Source organism: Oryza sativa, chromosome 3, assembly GCF_034140825.1.
Source record: "Oryza sativa Japonica Group chromosome 3, ASM3414082v1".
Lineage (NCBI taxonomy): Eukaryota > Viridiplantae > Streptophyta > Magnoliopsida > Poales > Poaceae > Oryza > Oryza sativa.
The window spans coordinates 33,369,097-33,389,573 of NC_089037.1; the positions used below are offsets into that span (position 1 = coordinate 33,369,097).

General features: G+C 45.8%; 2 protein-coding genes, 1 long non-coding RNA gene and 5 other non-coding genes across 8 annotated transcripts; all 8 read right to left on the reverse strand.

The window, feature by feature from the left end:
• Positions 1–806: 806 nt before the first annotated feature.
• Positions 807–2,236, reverse strand: LOC136355709 (uncharacterized). The gene is made up of 2 exons (XR_010739988.1): positions 2,131–2,236; positions 807–1,100 (listed from the first exon to the last, which is right to left on the reverse strand). It is a non-coding gene; the product is annotated as an uncharacterized lncRNA (long non-coding RNA).
• LOC112938477 (small nucleolar RNA SNORD18) lies at positions 1,234–1,315 on the reverse strand. Its single transcript, XR_003241676.1, has one exon. It is a non-coding gene; the product is annotated as a small nucleolar RNA SNORD18 (small nucleolar RNA).
• On the reverse strand, positions 1,453–1,520 carry LOC112938483 (small nucleolar RNA Z105). Its single transcript, XR_003241682.1, has one exon. It is a non-coding gene; the product is annotated as a small nucleolar RNA Z105 (small nucleolar RNA).
• On the reverse strand, positions 1,586–1,671 carry LOC112938455 (small nucleolar RNA SNOR75). The gene has a single exon (XR_003241655.1). It is a non-coding gene; the product is annotated as a small nucleolar RNA SNOR75 (small nucleolar RNA).
• LOC112938456 (small nucleolar RNA SNOR75) lies at positions 1,816–1,902 on the reverse strand. The gene has a single exon (XR_003241656.1). It is a non-coding gene; the product is annotated as a small nucleolar RNA SNOR75 (small nucleolar RNA).
• Positions 2,237–2,727: 491 nt separating the features above from the next.
• On the reverse strand, positions 2,728–3,825 carry LOC9268099 (U1 small nuclear ribonucleoprotein C). Its single transcript, XM_015774784.3, has one exon. It carries the CDS (start codon positions 3,381–3,383, stop codon positions 2,868–2,870), a length of 516 nt encoding a protein of 171 aa, XP_015630270.1. The 5' UTR covers positions 3,384–3,825; the 3' UTR covers positions 2,728–2,867.
• A 573-nt stretch (positions 3,826–4,398) lies between these two features.
• Positions 4,399–7,192, reverse strand: LOC4334319 (reticulon-like protein B8). Its single transcript, XM_015773160.3, has 6 exons — positions 7,023–7,192; positions 5,673–5,867; positions 5,375–5,555; positions 5,148–5,289; positions 4,920–4,989; positions 4,399–4,763 (listed from the first exon to the last, which is right to left on the reverse strand). Exons 2-6 carry the CDS (start codon positions 5,851–5,853, stop codon positions 4,594–4,596), a joined length of 744 nt encoding a protein of 247 aa, XP_015628646.1. The 5' UTR covers positions 5,854–5,867; positions 7,023–7,192; the 3' UTR covers positions 4,399–4,593.
• A 5,648-nt stretch (positions 7,193–12,840) lies between these two features.
• On the reverse strand, positions 12,841–12,913 carry TRNAA-AGC (transfer RNA alanine (anticodon AGC)). Its single transcript has one exon. It is a non-coding gene; the product is annotated as a tRNA-Ala (tRNA).
• Between the last annotated feature and the right edge of the window lie 7,564 nt (positions 12,914–20,477).

The following is a 20,477-nucleotide window of genomic DNA, read 5'->3' on the forward strand; positions in this document are numbered from 1 at the left end:
ATCCCATAATATAAGACGCACCCGTATTTGAAGATTAACCTTTCAAACATTTGACCAACACTTAGTTAATATAAAATATTTTTTATTTATTAAAAGTTATATTATTGGATTGAGATTTAAATTTACTTTCATACGGTAATAATTTTGTTGCTACAAACCTTATAGTATGTGAGAAATTATAAACTAAATATTAATTTTGGATGGAGTATTAGCTTTTTTTTTCAGAAATATATCAATATAATTTTTTTAAGCAACTTTCATATAAAAACTTTTTTTAAAAAATACACCGCAGTTTGAAATCATGACAGACAAACAGCATTTGAATATTAGGTTTTCGTTGCATTCGTACATTGGGTTTGAAGCATCACAGAATGATTTAGCAACATTTGCATATTGGATAACATGGCATGTAAATTATGTAAGTTTGAACGACTGAACAACTTTCCATGTAAATTGGATAACATGGCATGTAAATTGTAAGTTTGTAAGCTGCAAACCACTAATTATTCACAAAGCAGATTTGATAACGAAATCCGGCAGGCAGATAAAAGCACAGATCAGGCAAAAACCTCTTAAGCTCCATATTCAAGCAAATAAAACACTCGGCAAAAATATGAACGATTCTTCAATACATAATCAGTATCTTGCAGAGCAAAAAAAAAGAGACATTTTCCAAACCACGTTACCACATATCAATGCTGCATTGTTCAATACTTTAATCCAATATCAGGCAAGAGCAAGAAAGCATTTCAAAAACACAAAGCAGATACAACACATCTAACAAAGATCAAAAGGACAGGTAAAGGTACTTCAAATCTCATAAACTTTCATAAAGCGAATTATGGTCATCACATTACATAATACTCCAGTCTAGGAACATAACCAGAGACATTTCAACAGCTAGAATTAACCAAAACCAGAAAAGGTTTCACATTCCTACACCAATAACTGGAACATCAAGAATCCGAAGGCACCATCAATCCAAATGCACCGGTCAACATGATGTAAGAAGACATCCACACTACTGATAACGACTACTTGGATCTCTGCCTCATCTTTCGGCGCTTCCTCTTGAGCCTCCTCATTCTCTTCTTCTTCCACTGCAGATTAGCAAAGGCTCAGAACAAAGCATCGACGGTATCCATAATTAAGTGTAGTAGTTGAATAAATTAACATGCAAGCAATCTATCTCGTGTGGATAGAAGTAATCTATCTCATGAGGATAAAAGTTTTGGAATCAGAAGTATGAGTGCTTCATTGTAGTTTCATCACGAGATGATCAGAAACACGGACCAATGGTTCTTCATCATGTTCCATAAAACGATTAATTTTGTGGTAGTCATACAGCATAGAGCCTTGACTGAATCATGTTCATGATTTAGCAAGCAGAACACTAACGTACTGACTAACGTACATATGAAAAGAAAGAAACAAATGTACAGGATTTGGCATTCAGAATGAGTAGGAGGAATTTATCATCAAATAGATCAGATAAACGTAAGGTTTCCTCATCATGCCAATACAGTATCATAAAGAAGAATCACATACAGAACAAAGGAAAATCGGCAAGAAAATAAATAAAATGTTCTCTCAGACAAATGCCTCGATTGTCCCCATGGTTTAATGGAATGGATTAGATCGGACTCGTCATCTGTGTGTTCATCAAGGAGAACCGCATCCAGAAATATAACAATTTAGAACACCTACTCCTATAGTACACACGAAGATTGCTAGCGAAAGAAACATTTTTACAGCTATATAGCAGTAGTAGCAGAAGAAGAAAGTTAAATCGCGCAAGCGCGACACGCAATGCAATTCTCTCAGACAAATGCCTCGATTGTCCCCATGGTTTAATGGAATGGATTAGATCGGACTCGTCATCTGTGTTCGTCATCACGGAGAATCGCAAGCCACAAAATAAACCAACAACAATTTGCACATCCCAAAACCTCAAATCGAACGCACAAAGTACAACAATTTGCACATACCACAACCTCAAATCGAACGCACAAAGTAACCCTACCACCAACGCTACATCGTAACATCTAGATAACCGAATCAGCACAGGTAACAAAGCGAAACGAGGCATGCGAACAGATCAAAAGGGAAAGGATGAACGCGGTAACGAACCTTGGCCCTCATCGCGGCGGCGGGGACGGCGAAGCACTCGCTCTCTGTCCCTTCTCTCTCGACGTCGGCGGCGGCGGATTTGTGGAGGCGGCGAACCGGGTGAGATGGTGGCGGCGAGGTCTCTCTCGTCTTATTTATAGAGCTAAGGGAACAGCGGAAGGGAGAAACCCTAACCAGGCGTGAGCGATGGACGGCTCAGATCTTCCGCCCAACCCGGGTTCTACTCCGATTAGGGCTTTATTTAATGGGCCCAGAAAAAAGGCTTTACCATCTTATTAGGCCCGGCCCATGAAAACTATCAACAAAAGTGAGAAAAGCTTTTGAGTCAAATTCAACGCGAATTCATAAAAACGATAGATTTGTGCCTCGTTTTACAGGACATATGGAAATTTTAAAAGGGTGTAGTTATATTTATGGCACCATATTTTTCATCAAAAAATAGTCGGCATGTATTTATATTGTAAGTCCCTAAATTACATATGTAATTTTAGTGTATTTACAATGTAAGTCTCAAAATTACATATGTAAGTACTAAAATTATATATGTAAATTTGAAAATTATATATGTAATTAGTATGTAAATTCGTAAATGAGGTGTAACTACTGTATAAATGGCTGAAAAAAAATCGACTGTATAGCATATAGCGTCATATTTATAGTAACTCCGTTTTAAAAACTCAAGGATTCATTTCGTGTAGAACTAGAACTACGTGGTGTGCCACGTCATCGATATTGGCTCAGTTGATGACTTGGCTGGCGGCGCTCGGGTCCGCGTCGCCGTCGGCGCCGGCGCCGGCGGGGGGATCCGGCGCGTACTGGCCGGGCGCCGCCGGCGAGCCCCAGCCGATGGGCTTGAATGGGATGCCGGGGAGAGGCATGCCGAGGCCGGGCATCCCGGGGAACAGCGGGAACGACGGGATCGTCGACGGCGGCAGCCACCACTTCATGCTGTCGCTGCCGGCGGCGCTCCCCGCCTCGGCCGCCGGCCCAGGAGCCGGCGCCGCCGCGTCCGCATCCCCCGCGGCGTACGGCGTCGACCCGGCGTCGACCGGCTCGAACTCCAGGTGGCTGATCTCGTTCTCGTAGTCGTCCAGCAACGGGTCCAGCGGCTCCGTCTCGTCGGCGGCGGCGGCCTTGGAGCCGAAGGCGAAGCCCTGGCCGAAGTCGCCGTCGACGTCGTGGAGGATGCGCAGGCCATGGCCGGAGACGGCGAGCAGGAGGAGGCAGACGAGGATGGACAGCTTCTTCTCCATGGCGTTCCTCCTCTTTGGCTTTCTTGGCCTCCTGCAAATGAGGAGACGCGTGATGAAACCATCAAATCCATCGAAGAAATTATAGCTTGGCAGCAATGGAGTTAGGTTGGATCATGGTGACCTGCATTCTCATTTCAGTATGATAATCTGATAGCTCCAGGAATTGAGAAATGGCATGTCGAAGGTGTGCATTGCCACCTAAACTGCATCCGCATCGTTGAGTATTTGGTAATCTAGTATGATATGCAAATAGATTTCACTGCACATAGGCTTGAATCAACAACCTTGATGGATCCGCATCTGTTCAGCATTGCAGCCTTGGAGCGGATTTTGAACACAGCCTGACTGCCTGAGATAAATTCAGAACAGCAACACAACATACTGATCCAAAGTTTTGTACGTTCCATTGTCTCTATTCTTTATTCTTATACCCTGTTCTTTTCTCCAACTAAAGTTGGATTAAATTTTGGATACTCATGGCACGCTTTTTAAACTACTAAACGGTGCGTTTCGTGTGAAAACTCTCTGTATGAAAGTTGCTCTAAAATATCATATTAATCTATTTTTCAAGTTTAGAATAATTAAAACTCAATTAATCACATATTATTACAACCTCGTTTTGCGTGAAACACTTAATCTCCATCTTCATTTTCATCTTCAGGACATTCAAACACCATCATTAATGTTCCTCTTCCTTTTCTCATTTGCCCTTGTTCATGCAACTTTGTAACTTATCATTTCTATCAATGAAATGGCTACAAGGTAGAGCTGTCTCTACATTCTTATGTCAAAAAAAAAAAGATCCAGAGTTCAGAATTCAATGCTATCATATTATTCAGCAGTCAATGTCCATGAAGCCCCTGATATCAGTAGTATCATGATGGTGATCTCACTATTTTCTAATTTCTGCAAACGAATTATGGTGATCTCACTAATTCATTGTTTTGCTGAGCTCCACTAGTGAAAAGAAGGAAATTAATTGAGCCACTTGAATAACACTACATAACAGAAGAAATGCAGGGCAGAGCAGTTGAAATATTAATTCAGATTGCAGCAAATGAGCGCCCCATTCAGGAAAGCACACAGCTCTCAGATGACAACTGACAACCAATGTCTGCAATACGCAACTGAGCATGGTACAAATTCTTGATTCATTCCACTGATGAAAACCCAGCTAATCTATGATTTCAGTTCTTAAAACCCAGACAATCTACTCGCTCTTCTTGAACTTCATGTTCCCCTTCGGTATCTTGCTCAAGACACCTTGATCAAGTTTCTGATACTGGTCACGCAGGAGGCCAAGAATATTGTATAGGAAATCATCAACTTGATCTTCATACTTCTCGTAGAGCACGGGCAGCGTGTGAGCGCTAACAAATCCTGTTCCAGTTAATCAAATGTGAAATATCAGTGACATCTGTCACTAATACAGTGGACTGCGTACATTCAGAAAATAGTGACAACATGAAATTTCTAAATTTCAGAGGGAGAGAAAGATCTTGTCATGGAAGAAAGTTTGAAGTAGCAGTCTCTTACCAATGTAAATGACAGTTAAGAAATTGCACCAGCCCCCAATAACAGCCGCAGCCCACAGTCCAACGATTGCCTGAAAGGAACCATAGTTTGACACAGGCATAAAGGTCAGTGATAAACAAACAGAACAATTTTGTTTGCATATTCAGGGTTTGATTCTTTAGTCTTTACCAGTTTAATCTATTCATGATGTTTATGGAGTACATAAGAACCTAAAGAAGGTCCACATACCAGTACAAAGTGCTTCAGGTTTCTTTCACAAGACACATCCTGAAGAAAACTCAAGAACTTATTTACTTGGGTACCAACTGCAACTGCAATGTTCACAAACAGCTCTTCTGGCAGCTCAACACGGGGTACTTTAGAAGGAGATCTAAAAAGTGGCAAAAGACATTTTTTATGACAACATGAAGAATTATTAGGGGACACACTATTCAGATGCTTTGTAAATTCCATACCCGCTTAGAGCACTTGAGAAATTGGACCACACGAACTGGACAACCATTCCAAGGACAAGGGCAAATGAAACAATTGTTAGGAAGTGGTAGTCGAGCCACTCAAAGAATACCCAAATTGCTGTTGCAAGAGCCAGGACACTGGAGGATATCTTCTTGTTCCTCCATAGCAACACATCAGCAGCTACAAGCACAGACAGAGCATCACACATGGCTACACATCAGCAGCTACAAGCACAGACAGAGCATCACACATGGCTACACAAAGGAAACATTATAAAAATATAAGAAGATTACATACGCTTTCCACCACCCAGAACTCGATGAATGGTCTTCTGACGACCAAACAGCTTCTCCTTCATTTTGTCAGAGGCAGCGCCTACGTCAAATTTCCCAGATTTCTGCTTAGGAAGGTTCTCAGCAATGGTATCCATGATGCTGCTCATAATTTTTTCTGTTGCACTCTCCGAATGTTCCAACATCTTGTCGTACCTCACTGCAGAGCACAAAGATAAGTTAGGCAATATGATACTAAATCATATCATGAACATAAATACGAGAAGAAAGACCAGTGAAATTCCAACTTTCCAAGACATGTGCAAGTCTAACTAAAATTAGGGCCAATGTGCTTGATTGACTGAATTCATTGGGACTACACATTCAACATTTCAGGCTAAAGCATATACAAAGACTCAAATTTGTTATCACTTGTTAGGATACCCATTCCGACTAGTAGCTTTAGTCCCCAGAATTCTCAAGTCTCAATAGTCTCGACTAGTAGCTTTAGTCCCCAGAATTCTCAAGTCTCAATAGTCACCAGCTCATGGAGCAATCTTCTTTTTTTTCTCGACTAAAGCTTCTTATCAGAACAACTTAAGATAGTCAATTCAGATTTCAATCATGCAATTTGACAAGCATTTCTTTAGAAAAACATTTTTTTTGAAACATGTCACGCAAAGAAAGGAAGACATTGGATCGTTTTTCATCTAAATCATTTATAGCCATATACTCTTTACAAAGTAAAGTGCTAGCTGAATCTGTTTGCTACAGTACAGCGAAATTGGGGGAATCGAATCGAGTACCAAAACAAGCGTACCGTAAAACAAAAACAAAAGTACCGAAATCAACCCATAAAAATCACAGATTATTAACCAAAACTATCTCCTTGAATGAAATCTGCCCAGACCAAGACCCAGGCTGACCGATCAAACATCAACCAAAAAAACCTTCGATTTCTGGCCTAAGAAAACATCATATACCTTAAAGAAGCATAATCAGAAATCAGAAATGATCTGGTACGGTTCCTCACCTAATAGCAAAACCGTCACAGAATCACAGCATTCATGATAAGACAACCACCTCTAAAATCCCAACCAAAAAAAAACAGACACACGAGCAATCAAATCAACCGCTCTGCAATCAACCCCCAATCACACAATCTAAAAAACCAAACCACGCCCTTTCCCCCAATCTTCCGAACCTATATTAAAAAAACAAATCTACCTTTTCGTTCAGTGGAGTCCCCAAGATTCTCCCTTCCAACAAAAGGCTAGCCAAAAAAGAAAAGAAAAAGATTCCACCTCCACATCGCCACACATAGCGACCATCAGAGCTCGAAACAACCAAGAACAAGGTCTCAAACAGATCATACCCAGGGGAGACACAGCAGCAGATGAACGAAGAGACGGAGAAGCCCTCGGCTCTCGAGCTTCTTGGAGACGAACGAGGCGAAGAGCAAGAGCAGGTATTCAAAGTAGGAGTAGTAGTAGTAGTAGATGGGGAAGTGTTCTTCAAGGGGACTAGTAGCAATTTTATTCCAGTGGTGTGGGTGCGCGGCGTGTGATCTGATTTGCAGCCTGTGCAGTGCTGCACTGCGGGTCCCACGAGCAGGTTATCTGCTACGTGTACGCGTGACCGCTACGGGTTGTTTCACTTACAGGTGGGCCATAGCGGGGGATATTCATGGTGGGGCCCACGTGCAAGAGAATGTCACGATCTCGAGTAGGAAAGGAAAAGAAAAGTGGTTGCATGGAGCACGAGGGAAGTGTGGTCCATTCCGAGGATATTTTTCGAATTTATTATTGGGCTTGTTTGTGTTGAGCAAATCGCCATGTTGCCTGTTGCTGATTCGAAAATAATTGCTGAATTGTTCGCTGGGGCCAAAATATATATGAGTTTAAGCAAAATTTACACTCCACGTGGGTGCCATTGTTCAAAAAAAAATTGAAGAAAAAAGAGTTGAATGATTGAGTCGGCAACTGCCTAGATATATAGAGCACGTGGGCAACTAAAAGTAACCACAACCTGCTTTGTAAGTCGTTTTGATTTTCTTAAATCAATTAAGTTTATACAAAAGTATAGTATTCTCTTCATCTTAAAATATAAGAACATAAAATTAGATGGGATATTTTGATACTTTTCTAGTACTACATATCTAAATAGACTATGTGTAGATTAATTTGTGCTTTTCCTTAAACACGTTCACGTCATTGTATTGTACTATGATCTGAAAAATGTGTTTTTGTGGTTTGCTAAAAATGCCTTTTGATATGATTATCTAAAGATATTTATCCTAATACTATGACGCACTAAAAATGGTACTATTGTGGACTAGGTTCTCTCAAACATATTCTTTTTTATGTGTGCTCTAGTCCAAAGTGCAAACTAGTGTAAGCACGTGTGGTGTTAAGTGAGCACTTAGGTTTAGCCCTTGTACATTATAAAATTATGCTCGAAATATATGCCCAATGTAAAATTTACTCTTATAAATTTGATAAACTTCACAATCCATGACAAAAACAATGGCCCTTGAGGCCTTACCTCCTTGCATCATTAATTGGCGCACAATCAAAACACCATGGCTCTCTTTCTATGAAAGATTCTGGATTTTCAAACTCATGAACAGTGCATTTCATGTAAAAAAATCTATATAAAGGTATCTCCTCTGATCTTCATAGAACAAAATTTCAACTTTATAATAGTTGATTTAGTCATTTATATACCCTAGAATAGTGAGCTGTCACAAAACCAGATAATCCACTCAATTAGACAATTAGAAGATAAAAAAAGCTAAAAAAATATGGGTGGCTAGTTTGGTAAACATAGAATGGCATTTTGCCAGACTCTTTTGGCAAGAGAAAGGTTTGGCAACTTCCGCTTGAACTGGCCGAAGTTGTAAGCAATTGAAGCCTCCCAACAAGATCATCCTATCAAAACTCCATTGGAAAGCCTGCAACTGTTTTTTTTATATTAAAAAAAAACTCCATTGGAAAGAGTCAGAAAAAGGCCTGGCTACAAAGCACCCAAAGGCTGGATCATTGGGCCGGGTCACTGGCTGCGGTTGGACGGACAGTGGGCCTCTGTTGCCGTGTGGGGTGGGCCGGACCGTGGGCCCATGCAGTCACTCCATACCCGGACGGACGACGCCTCCGCCGCCCGCCGCCTCGCCTGCGTCGATCGATCTCCATCGCCGCCGCGCTACCATCGTTTCCGGCGTCTGCTGCTTCCGCCGCATATCCTCGCTCGATCGCTGGCTGGTGAGTATCCATGCATCCCCTCTTTCTCGAATTTGCATTAGTCCTAGCTAGGGTTCACAAACTATGTGTGTCGCTTGACATATCTAGGGGTGGTACTCATCCTGACATATCACATATGCTCTTTGATTTGTGCTAGAATCGTGTGCCAGGCTAGCTTAGATTGTTTCAGATCTGTGTTGAAATTGAGAACAATGCTACATGTTAAATTGAGGGATAAGTTTTTTTTTTCTGATGAAGTTGCGTGCTTGTACAAATTAGTCTTGATTTTCACCGCACCTGAATTTCATTTCTCAAACGGAAAAAAAAACTCTGTACAAACGACGGGCAAGGCTATAAATTATTCTCGATTGATTATACCCTCTCTAGTCATTGCTCGTTCCTTGCTGTTATTGATTAATAGCTCAAAAATAATCCAGATTTTTCACCCTTCTCCACTGAATGTCTAGTTACTTCTCCTTTTCAGTGTCAGTCAGGCTACGGTACCAACGAATTAAGAGATTTAATTTAAGTCGCTCATCTGTTCTGTTGACATGTGCAATGAATTATTCTCTTTCCTTGATTGGACAGACCTTCAGGTCAACGAAGTGTGAGTGTTGAAGATGAGTTGTCAGAAGTTCAGCCGTCAGTCTCTGCACTTGGCGTTGAACGAGGGGCGCGGCTTGTACTCGCTAAGGCACATGGACGTATCAAAGCTCTTCTACCCATCAATGGCAGAAGCACTGGAAGCAGAGGCTAAAGCGAAGAAGAAGAAGAATGGCGCCAACAAAATCCGGAGCATCGGCCGTTTGCCAACACCGAGCATACACTACCAACCACATGTGTCGGCTACGTCTAATCCATACAATTTCACTAATGTGTTTGCTCTCTTTGGTGAGAACAAGAACAAGATCCTCTTCTCAGACATGGAAGGCCACTCCAGCACCTACAACACCGAGTTGCATTCCTTCATGATCATGCCTGATCTGAATTCACCCAAGGGACCCAATTGTTTGGCTGCTCATATCACCCGCACTGCTGCCCACGCAAGGTATGACTTTGATATCCGGCCTGATGTGGACTACGATTTCTTTGCCTATAATCCCCATGGTGAGCACACTGACAGCCTCTACTTGATGGACATGGACCAAGGCAAACCAAGCTCCTTTGAACTGCTTGCATACTATCCTGTGGGGGAATGGCAATGGTGCTCACTCCCATTGCCGCCGTTCTTTGATGACCCGGAGCACAAGGCCTGCAGCAACATATCCTACGCAGTCATCGATGGTACCCGAATCTGCATATCATCTGCCACTGCGACCTACTCTTTTGACACAGTGGCCCTCGAGTGGAGCAAGATTGGTGATTGGGTGTTTCCCTTCCACGCCAAAGCCGAGTACATTCCTGAGCTCAAACTATGGCTTGGCCTGTCAGCTAGCAGTCCCTCTGACCTGTGTGCTTTGGACCTCTCCACTGCTGCCATGGATTCTTGTGATGTGCTACCCATGGTGCATCATGTTGGGCTTGATGCTGACCTTCCTGAGGGTTGATCGCTGAAAAATCGTACCCTGGTGAACCTGGGCATGGGCCGGTTTTGCATTACCATGTTCTTCCATACTGCAGATGACGGTCCTCAGGTGATCGTCTTCACCGGTGTGGATGTCGTGCCCTGTGGTGACAATCAACAAGGGGGGCAGGCCCTCCACAGGATCAAGCACAAGTCCAAATGCCTTGTCACAGACAGGATCGAGCATGTGCTATGAATTGTGATCGTCGATGCTCTCATCTAGAGATGGCAATGGGGACCCATAACCCGAGACTCGACGGGTTTTTATTTTATTAGGAGCTAATTGTGTTCTAACTCTTATACCAAATGTTTTACCGTTCATCTTATTCAAAAACTTTTGTGAAATATGTAAAACTATATATATACATATAAATATATTTAACAATGAATCAAATGATAGGAAAAGAATTAATAATTACTTAAATTTTTTGAATAAGACGAACGGTTAAACATATTTAAAAAAGTCAACGGCTTCAAATATTTAGAAACGGGGGGAGTATTAATAGCACTGTTGCTAGAGAAAATAGTGATGGTTTATAACTCTAATATGGCCAATTATAGTACAAAACTTAGGCTGTGTTTAGTTTCTGAAATTGGGGAGAAGTTTGGAGAAAGTTATTAGTTTTGAAAAAAAAGTTAGGAGTTTATGTGTGTAGGAAAGTTTTGGATGTGATGTGATGTGATGAAAAGTTGAGAGTTGAGGGGAAATTTAGTGTGAACTAAACACACCCTTAGCCCGAATGATCAAGCACAAGTCCAAACGTTTCATCACTCACATCAAGTTCGTACTCTGAGGTCATCGATTGATCCTCATTTATCCATGTTTAACCTACTGGGAGAAGTAGGTTCAGAGCCAGTAGGAGGACAAATACTGCACGCAGTGATTTTGCTTTAATGTGCCATCTACTCACTCCGTCCCAAAAAAGACAAACACTGGATTTCCGTGTTCAACATTTAACCGTCCGTCTTATATGAAATTTTTTTATAATTAGTATTTTCATTGTTGTTAGATGATAAAACATGATTAATACTTTACTAGTAATATGCCCGTGCTAACGCTACGATGCTATTATTGTTATTTTATAAAAATATTAGAACTTCATGTTAGGGCAAATAATTTTCGCACAATCCTCTCAGATTCAATGTCGTATATGAATTTAAAGTAGGCAGATAACAATAATATGATTTGCTTGAAAATAATAATCCATAACCATCGATTACTTCAATATACAATATACGTGAGCAATATATGTGGACACTATATGTCCACATAAAAAAGACAAAAAATGGTAGAGAATTATTCCATTAATTTGCATACAAACATGATTAATACTTTATATGTGACTTGTCTTTTTAATTTTTTTCATAATTTTTTCAAATAAGACGGACGGTCAAACGTCCTTGTTTCTCTGCCGATAAAACTTAATATATGTGCCATCTATATTTATGTTACTGTTGTACTAGTTTTTATTTTTTTTGGTCGTAAGAACTATGTATATCTTAGCCCTTGTTTCTCTGCCAATAAAACTAAAGCTATAGATCAAGTGTGGCGTCTGCTCAGAGATTGGCTGTGAATGGCATTCCCGCTTCCAGAAGAAGGGCCTATGGAGTTTGGGGATTGGTGGCTGAAATCTATTAGCCGATTTCGGACGTGCTACAGGGGGCTTTTGATTCCCTTTGTCTCATGGTGTATTGGTTCATTTGGAAAGAACGCAACACAAGGATTTTTGAGCATACATCTTGCACAACAGCTTAGCTCTACCGGGATATTAGAGAGGAAATCCTAATTTGGAGAGAAGCAGAGATCTTTAAACGAGTAGATTATCAGTGCTCAGTTTTGTGAGAGTTCTTAGGTGGTGTTTGAATCTTCTAAAGATAAAGATGAAGATGAAGATTAAGTGTTTCATGTAAAACGAGATGGTAATAATGTGTGATTAATTGAGTTTTAATTATTACGAACTTGAAAAATGAATCAATCTTATACTTTAGAACAACTTTCATATAGAAAGTTTTAGCATGAAACGCACCATTTATCGGTTTGAAAAACGTGACATGAGTATCCAAAATTTAATCCAACTTTTGTTAGAGGCGTCACCCGAAGGTGATCGCTCCTGTCGTTTCTTCAACAATCAACACAGCTTCTACGGATTATAGGTGCGGTTGCAGCACTGCATGCGAGCACAACTTGACAGCGATCGATTAATGAAGCTGAAGTTACCACGAAATCTGAGGCTGCATATCTTTAGACTAATGAAGCTGAAGTTACCGATTACTAATGTTTGAGGGAGTTCCTTCTTGCTTCGTTAGTGGAATTTGGCCCGGCACAAAGTGATAAAATTAAACGCAAATGAAGATTGGCCCGGCGCAAAGTGACAAAATGAAACAGGAATTGGAGATGCGGGGTATCGATCCCCGTACCTCTCGCATGCTAAGCGAGCGCTCTACCATCTGAGCTACATCCCCGTGATGAGCATTAGTTTTTTTTATCTTGATTGATACTGTGTTCATAACTGATGGACTGTAAATCGCCAAAATGCATATGCAACACTGCAGCTAGCAGTACATCGATATGCAAGTGTTTTTTTTTAAAGGAACCAGCACAAGAATGTGCTTATTCATTAAATATAGCAGGAGAAAAATACAACCCCTAGAGGCAAAGAAAAAGCAAAAAACAAGGAAAGCTGTACACTATACAAACTGCGGGATGATCTCTCCAAGACGCTTGGCGCCTGCCAAGGCCCACATGCCAGCCTCTTCTTTTATCTTTGAAAGTAGATACGAGGTTGCGGTTTCCTTATGATCAAATATCCTCCTATTTCGCTCCTTCTAGACTTCCCATACGATGAGTAGAATCAGGGTGCGGAGTCCCTTCTTGGGGACGCCAGACACAGAGGCTAGCATTTTCAACCAATCTTTGATTGATTGCGCCACCCCCCAGCGTCGGGGTTCTAACTGGTGGAACCCTACCCATGTCGCAACGAGATTCCAAATCCGTCTCTTATACCTGCACTCGGCGATGAGGTGCAAAGCCGTTTCATCTTCTCTTCTGCAAAGAGGGCACCTGCCATTATTTTGCCAACCCTTGGTCGCAAGCCGGTCAGAGGTCCAAACCCTATTCTGTATGATAAGCCAAGCGTGGAGTTTGCATTTTCCGGGCGCCTAGACCTTCCAGATCAAGGAGTCAAAAGTTGTGTCAGGCGCGCCAACACACTGCGCTTTGTAGGCCGATGAAGCCGAGTACTGCCCATGAGGAGTGAACTTCCAGGCGATTTGGTCTGACTCTTCTTCTTCTAACTGCATGTTGCGAACTGCAGTCCATAGGGCCACCAGCTGCTCCACAAGGGCCACTGTAATTACTGGGTTTGTTTCCAGTGCCAAATCACCTACCCAGGCATCATTCTCCTTTCCTTGGCGCAGGGTCTTTTTCCTCTTCTTAGAAATTGCGTATACTAGGGGCATGAGGTCCTTTGGTCTTCTCCCATCAATCCACGCAGAGTCCCAGAATCGCACTATATTCTCGTCACCAATGGTTATCTTAGTGGATGCGGCAAACAAGCTCTTGTCTACTTCATCGCAGGGGATCTCGAGACCAACCCATGGCTTGTTTGGGTCCTTCCATTCATGCCACAGCCAGCGTAGACGCAGGGCTCTCATGAATTTTTCTAGGTTCAGGATCCTCAGGCCTCCTTGCCTAGTTGGCAGACATGTCTTTGTCCAATTGACTTTGCATTTTCCACCCGTGATGTCCCCCATGCCAGCCCAGAGAAAACGTCGCCGCTGCTTGTCTAGGCACTCTAAAGCTTCCTTTGAAGTTTTCAGAGCGGTCAGTAAGTAGATTGGCTGCGCCATCAGCACTGATTTGACAAGTGTGGACCTCCCGGCAAGTCCCATGTTTTTGCCTCTCCATCCCGTTATACGCCCTGTGATCTTATCAAAGATGTGCTGCATGTCCGCCTTTCGCATCCGCCCGAGGATCAGGGGGAGTCCCAGGTATTTGATCGGGAAGCATGCTCTCACTGCTGGGACTCCCTCTAGGACATCGTCCAAATCAATGTTATTGCATTTGATGACCGCGACTTGAGATTTTTGGAAGTTGGTAACGAGTCCAGTAGCCGTGCCGAAACGTTGCAGGATTTCCGTGAGCGCTTGGACATCCCCTCTTGTGGGATTGACGAAAATGACAGCGTCATCTGCATACATAGATGTTCTCAGGCGAGGCATTCTGCCTCGAAGCTTAGAGAGCGAACCTAGGTCTGTTGCCTTTGTAAGGAGATGTTGGAGAGGGTCGATTGCTAGGACAAAAAGGAGCGGAGACAGCGGGTCTCCCTGCCAAAGTCCTCTCCCATGCGTGATTTTTTGACCAGGGATGCCGTTGAGAAGAACTTGCGAGGTAGATGTGCAGAGGAGGGCACCTAGCCAGTCTCTCCATTTTACAGGGAAGCCTAGGCATTGCAAAAGGGCCATCAAGTAGTCCCAACGAATGGAATCAAATGCTTTCGTGATGTCGAGCTTGAAGAGGAGCATCGGCCGATTCGTACGGTGAAATCTTCTGGTCATGTTCCTCACAAAGAGAAAGTTGTCATGAATGCTTCTTCCCTTGATTAAGGCACTTTGGTTGATGGAGACCAAGGAGCGCATGTGGGGCCTCAGCCGCAACGCCAGCAGCTTGGAGAAGATTTTGGCTATGATATGGATTAGACTAATCGGCCTGTAGTCCGAAACACTCTCCGCCCCTTCCTTCTTCGGGATCAACACAATATTCGCTGAGTTCAGGAGGCCCAAGCTGGCGCAGCGGAGGTTGAAGATGGAATTGAAGACAAGGGAAACATCCTCCTTGACGATATCCCAACAGCTTTTAAAGAAGATACCAGTGTAACCATCCGGCCCTGGCGCTTTGTCAACTGGCATCTCTTTGATAGCCCGGTGGATCTCCTGCTCCGAGAAAGACTCTTCCAAGGTAGAGAGGTCGAAAGGCTGGATGTCTAGAGCTTCCCAGTTGAGCTCATTCGGCCTCGGCCCCGGCCGCCCCATTAAATGGGCGAAGTGGTCAAGGATGGTCATTTCTTTCTCATCGTGAGTGACTACCCAGCCATTTTCCTTGCAGAGTCTTTGAATGCTATTCTTCCTCCTACGCGCATTCACCCTGAGGTGAAAAAACATTGTGTTTGCCTCCCCTTCACGGATATGAGTCAACCTGGAAGCCTGTCTTTTCCTTGCCCTCTCTATCGTGGCGAGAGTCAGAGTTTTGCGCTTTAGGGCAGCTCTCAGCCGCAATTCCGGGCCAGAGAGATCTCTGTGTTCCTGGGCCACATCAAGCCGCTGAATGACATCGAGTGCCATGTGAAACTGAATTTTCACCTCTGTGAATAGACTTTTAGCCCAGGTTTTAATGCAAGAAGCTGTGCGCTGTAGCTTGTGATTTATGTGGCGCATTGGCTCTGTGTGCGGGGATGGTTGGGTCCAACTAGCCTTGACCATGTCCTTGAAACCCGAAATGCGTGTCCAAAAGTTCTCAAATCTAAAGGGGCGCGGCTTGCACGGGGCAGCGGGATTTGAAAGAACGAGAGGGCAGTGGTCTGATGGCCCTGTTGGGAGGGCATGCAGGACATGGTGATGGAAGGCGAGATCCCAGTTCTCATTGCAGAAACAATGATCAAGCTTCACTAGAGTGGGCCTTTGACGCTCATTACTCCAGGTGAATCTCTTGTTTTGCAAGGGGATCTCGCGGAGTTCACATCGATCGATTGTTGCTCGAAAGCGCCTCATGCGAGCTAGATTAAGGTTGCCATTGTTTTTGTCCCTTGCTCGGTAGATCATGTTGAAATCCCCGAATAGGAGCCACCCTTCGCCAGCATTGGGCTTTAGCCGCCTTATGTGCCTAAGGAAGGCATCCTTAAGCCGGTGTCTCGTGGGCCCGTACACCCCGGTCATAAGGAAGGTAGCCCCTGTGAGTGGGACCATCACTTGTGCTGAGATCAAAAAGCGGCCGATTCGAATATCTTGTAGGATGAGGGCAGCATTGTTCCAAAGGATGATAATTCCCCCTCTCGTGCCCGTGGCCGGTTTGAAGGCAAAGCTATCCAATTTGTAGCCACCCAGGAAGCGGGTGAGGCCGTCGTCGATGTTCTGAAGTTTCGTCTCTTGGAGGCATGCTAGGTTGCATTTCGTATCCAACATCATCTCGTGGACCGTGTTGCAGCGTGCTGGCGAATTGAGCACCCTCACATTCCAACTAATGAAATCTAGGCTGTGCGACATCTGCAAACCAAAGGTGGACTCTTGATTGGGAGAGTAGGCCCAGCCGGGGTTGGAGCACGGCCTGCTTGGCGCGAAGGAGGGGAAGGGGACTTGGGCCGAGAAGATCCCTCGCGGCCATAATTGCGTCGGCCTCGAGTGTCGTTGCACGCGCAGCCCAACGAGGCCCAAGATGGAGGACGGCCTTAGAAGGCGCGTGGAGGCCCAAGCGAGAGCGCGAAGGCCCAAGCGAGGCCTAGCGAGAGGTAAGGCCCATGGCTGGGGAGCCGCTAGCGTCGTCGTCATCATTTCTGCCTTCGTCGCGGCGGCGCACATACACACAGACGCCGGCGGCAGACGAGGCGCAACGCAAGCGGGGAAAAAGACAGCGCAGGCGGGGTGAAGCAAAGCGAAGTTCTGACCGACATGTGCTCCAAGAGCTGAGGTTCCATAGAAATGCTGGGGAGGCGGCACGCAGGCCACCGGCGACACACCAGCTGCAAAAGAAAAGACGACGACGATACATGGAACGATGACAGCTCCGAATCCGACGATACATGGAGCGACGACAGCTCCGAATCCGCGCGCACAGGCGCTGCTCAAGCGAACGTTTCTTCCACTTTATCGGCCACATCAGTGATCCCTTCGTCCACAAGAGGGAGCAGAGCGGCATCCATGGCGCACTCATCATCGTCGTCGAGGCCGAAGATCGCCGTCAAGGCGGCGATGGCGTGCGGCGGCAGGGGCCCATCAAACATGGCCATATACTGGCTGAGAATGCGCTCCACGGAGGCATCTTCTTCGTCATGGAGGATGCCCAACCTCCTGAACAGGACGCGCTGGCACCTCTCCATCGTCGGTCTTGCAGGTTGCTTGGCAAGGCACTCACTCCGCCAGGTTGCCTGGCTATGCTGCCTCGGCCGGAGCTTCACCTTTCTTGTGAGGATGTCACACCCAGAAATTCCCGAATAGAATTCCAAGCAGAATGTGCATTAAAATCCCCGTCCAGGACTGGCCGGGGTACACAAACGACAATGTTGACATTCAGATCCACGTCTTACAAACATCATAAAAGTCTTACATAAATGCAGCGGAAAAACAAAAGATAACAGGAGCTAAGCCTTGACTTGAACTGCAGCGGGAACACCACTCCACAGGCATCCTCGACGGCACGGACGAAGCCTACTCCTTGGAGAAACCACCATCCGACACATACTCGTACTCTGGGGTTGGGGAAAAATAAAGCAAGACTGAGTACTATCCATAGGGGTATGATGCAGGGAATTATCAAAGGAGAGCTAGAGTGGTTCATTTGCATAAAGCGAGCATTTATAAACAGAAGTTGAAAGAAGAAAACAGTCGTAATAATTAATCAATATTAATCATCCACTGTCCAACGCTATACCACGTTGCGACAGGCCCAACCATCCACCTATACTATCCAATTTCAATAGACTAAACTAGGGTGAGACTAATCACGGTGAATCTGGTTGACCGCCCATAACCGCGGGCACGGCTATTCGAATAGTTTTACTCTGATCAGAGGTGTACAACTGTACCCACAAGACACAGCCCCACGACATGTTTCCATGCCCCGACATGCCACCACGACATACCGGAAAGAGGCCGTGACAGGACCCTTCGCATAACCCCCTCTAACCAAGCACACCACACCTCAGGTTTCACTCCCACTCCTCGCAAGGCAGCGGGCAGTCCCCTCTCGTGCCTAGGTGAATCCGGAAGCGACGGAGGCTGTCGCAGGGCCCGCCCCGCTCCATCACGCCCACCCTTGTCTGGATGCGTCAGCTAGAGGAAAGCTACACTACAAGCCCAGCCGTTGCCCACGCTGGCTTGTGGTAAGTACGATAAGTTCTTCCAGGGCATCCCGCGAACCGGTCCTTAACTGATATGGGTGCGACTAGCAAAACTATGCACCCACAACCCACCATGTGATTTATTTTAATTAACCAACACCAAAGCGGTGGTACTAAACCAACATTATCATATGAACCTACAGTTTATATTTTAAATGAGATTTCCCCATTATGTGCTAGTTGAACTAAGCATGGCTAAGCAACTCCTAGTCCAACGTCTATTCATGTTATAACCCGAGCTAACAAAGGAGCAGGGTACCAAAATAGCATGGCTGTAACAATAGGTAAACATCCCATAGTAACATTATAAAACAATGCAGTATTTGAAGAAAAACAATAGAGCATTTGCAATATAGGATCAACATGTTCAAATGACAGGCATGACTTGCCTTGCTCTGCAGCTGGAGGAACCTCGGCGACTATCTCGAAGTACACCGGAGCGTCGGAAGAACCGGAATCTAGGCGATATACAAAGCAAACAATACAAACAGGCTATAAGACTACTGAAACAAAGAACAAAACCATTTTTAATGGATTCTACATATTTTTCTTGATTTACTGAGACTTGAATGGGCTTAAACGGAGCTCGGTTGAATTAGTTATGAATTTTAGAAGGTTCACTGTGTTTTTTACTATAACAAAAAGTCCTTAAATCATTTATTGCGCAATAATTCCCAGGGCTGACGTCATCAAGGGGGGGCGCCGACAGGCGGGTCCCACTGGTCAGTGGCTCAGGAGAGAGGGGAAGGGGCGCCGGCACGCGGGCCCCACTCGGCAGTGGCTCAAGGGGGGGCGGTCCACCGTGGACCGGGACCACATGGGTGATCCACCGCCGGTCCACGTAACCGACGGCCCAGATCGGCCCCGAGCCGATCGGGCGGTGGCGATAGAGGTGGCCGCCGGGCTCGGCTCGGCATCAAAGTCGGTCGGCCGGCCAGGGCTAGCGGCGACGACACGCGGCCGACGGCGACGGCGACGGCGACCGGCGGCACGGGAGGCGGCGGTGGCGGCCGAAGGCGACGGCGCATGACTTGAAGCGGCGGCGCGGCACTAGGAGGGAGAGGGAGGGGAGTAAAGGGGAGAGGACGCCTCATCGAGGGTGGCCGGCGCGGAGGAAGACGACGGCGAACGGCGACGGCAAGCCACGGGAGGACGACGGCAACCGGCGGACGGGCTTCGGGGTGCCGTAAGGAAGGAGGAGAGAGAGATTAGAGAGAGGGAGATGAACCACGGCGGCCGGCATCCATGGCCGAAGGCGGCGGTAGAGGTAGAACTCACCGGAGCGCGAGGGGATGCGAATTCCGGCGACGAATCCCGACGGAGGAAGGGCGGACGGGGTGGAGTTCGTCCTTGCGAACCCGACGGCGGCAACGGCGCAGTGCGGCGGCGAGCCTAGCGGCGGCTAGCGGCGGCCGGAGCGGCGGGAAAGGTGGCGGCGAGTGGGTGCACGGTGCGGGAGCGATGGGGAGCACGAGGGAGTTAGGCGAAATGGGGAAAAAGAGAGAGGGGGCGACGGCGGAGCTTAAATAGGGGAGGGGAGTCCCGGACGTGGCCGGTAGGGGCGAGATTCCGCCGGCCAACGTGGGGAAGTGGGAGAGGAGAGAGAGAGGCGGGATTCGAAAATTGAATCCCGGCCATCTCGGGCGCGGGCGCTGGCGGGAGAGAGAGGGGAGTGGGCGCGGGAGGTGCGGCGCATGCGCGGGCGTGACCGACGTGGCCCGGAGGAGGCGGAGGCGTGGGCGCGGCGGCGATTGCGGGCGCGGCGGCGCGGGCGCGATGTAGGAGACGGGCCCGATAGGTGGGGCCCACCTGTCGGCGTCCCGGGTGGCAGGAGGGAGGCGGCCGGCCCAGCGGAGGGGAGAGGAGGAAGGAGAATGGGCCGGCGGCCCACTCGAAAAGAAAAGGAGGAAAAAGAAAAA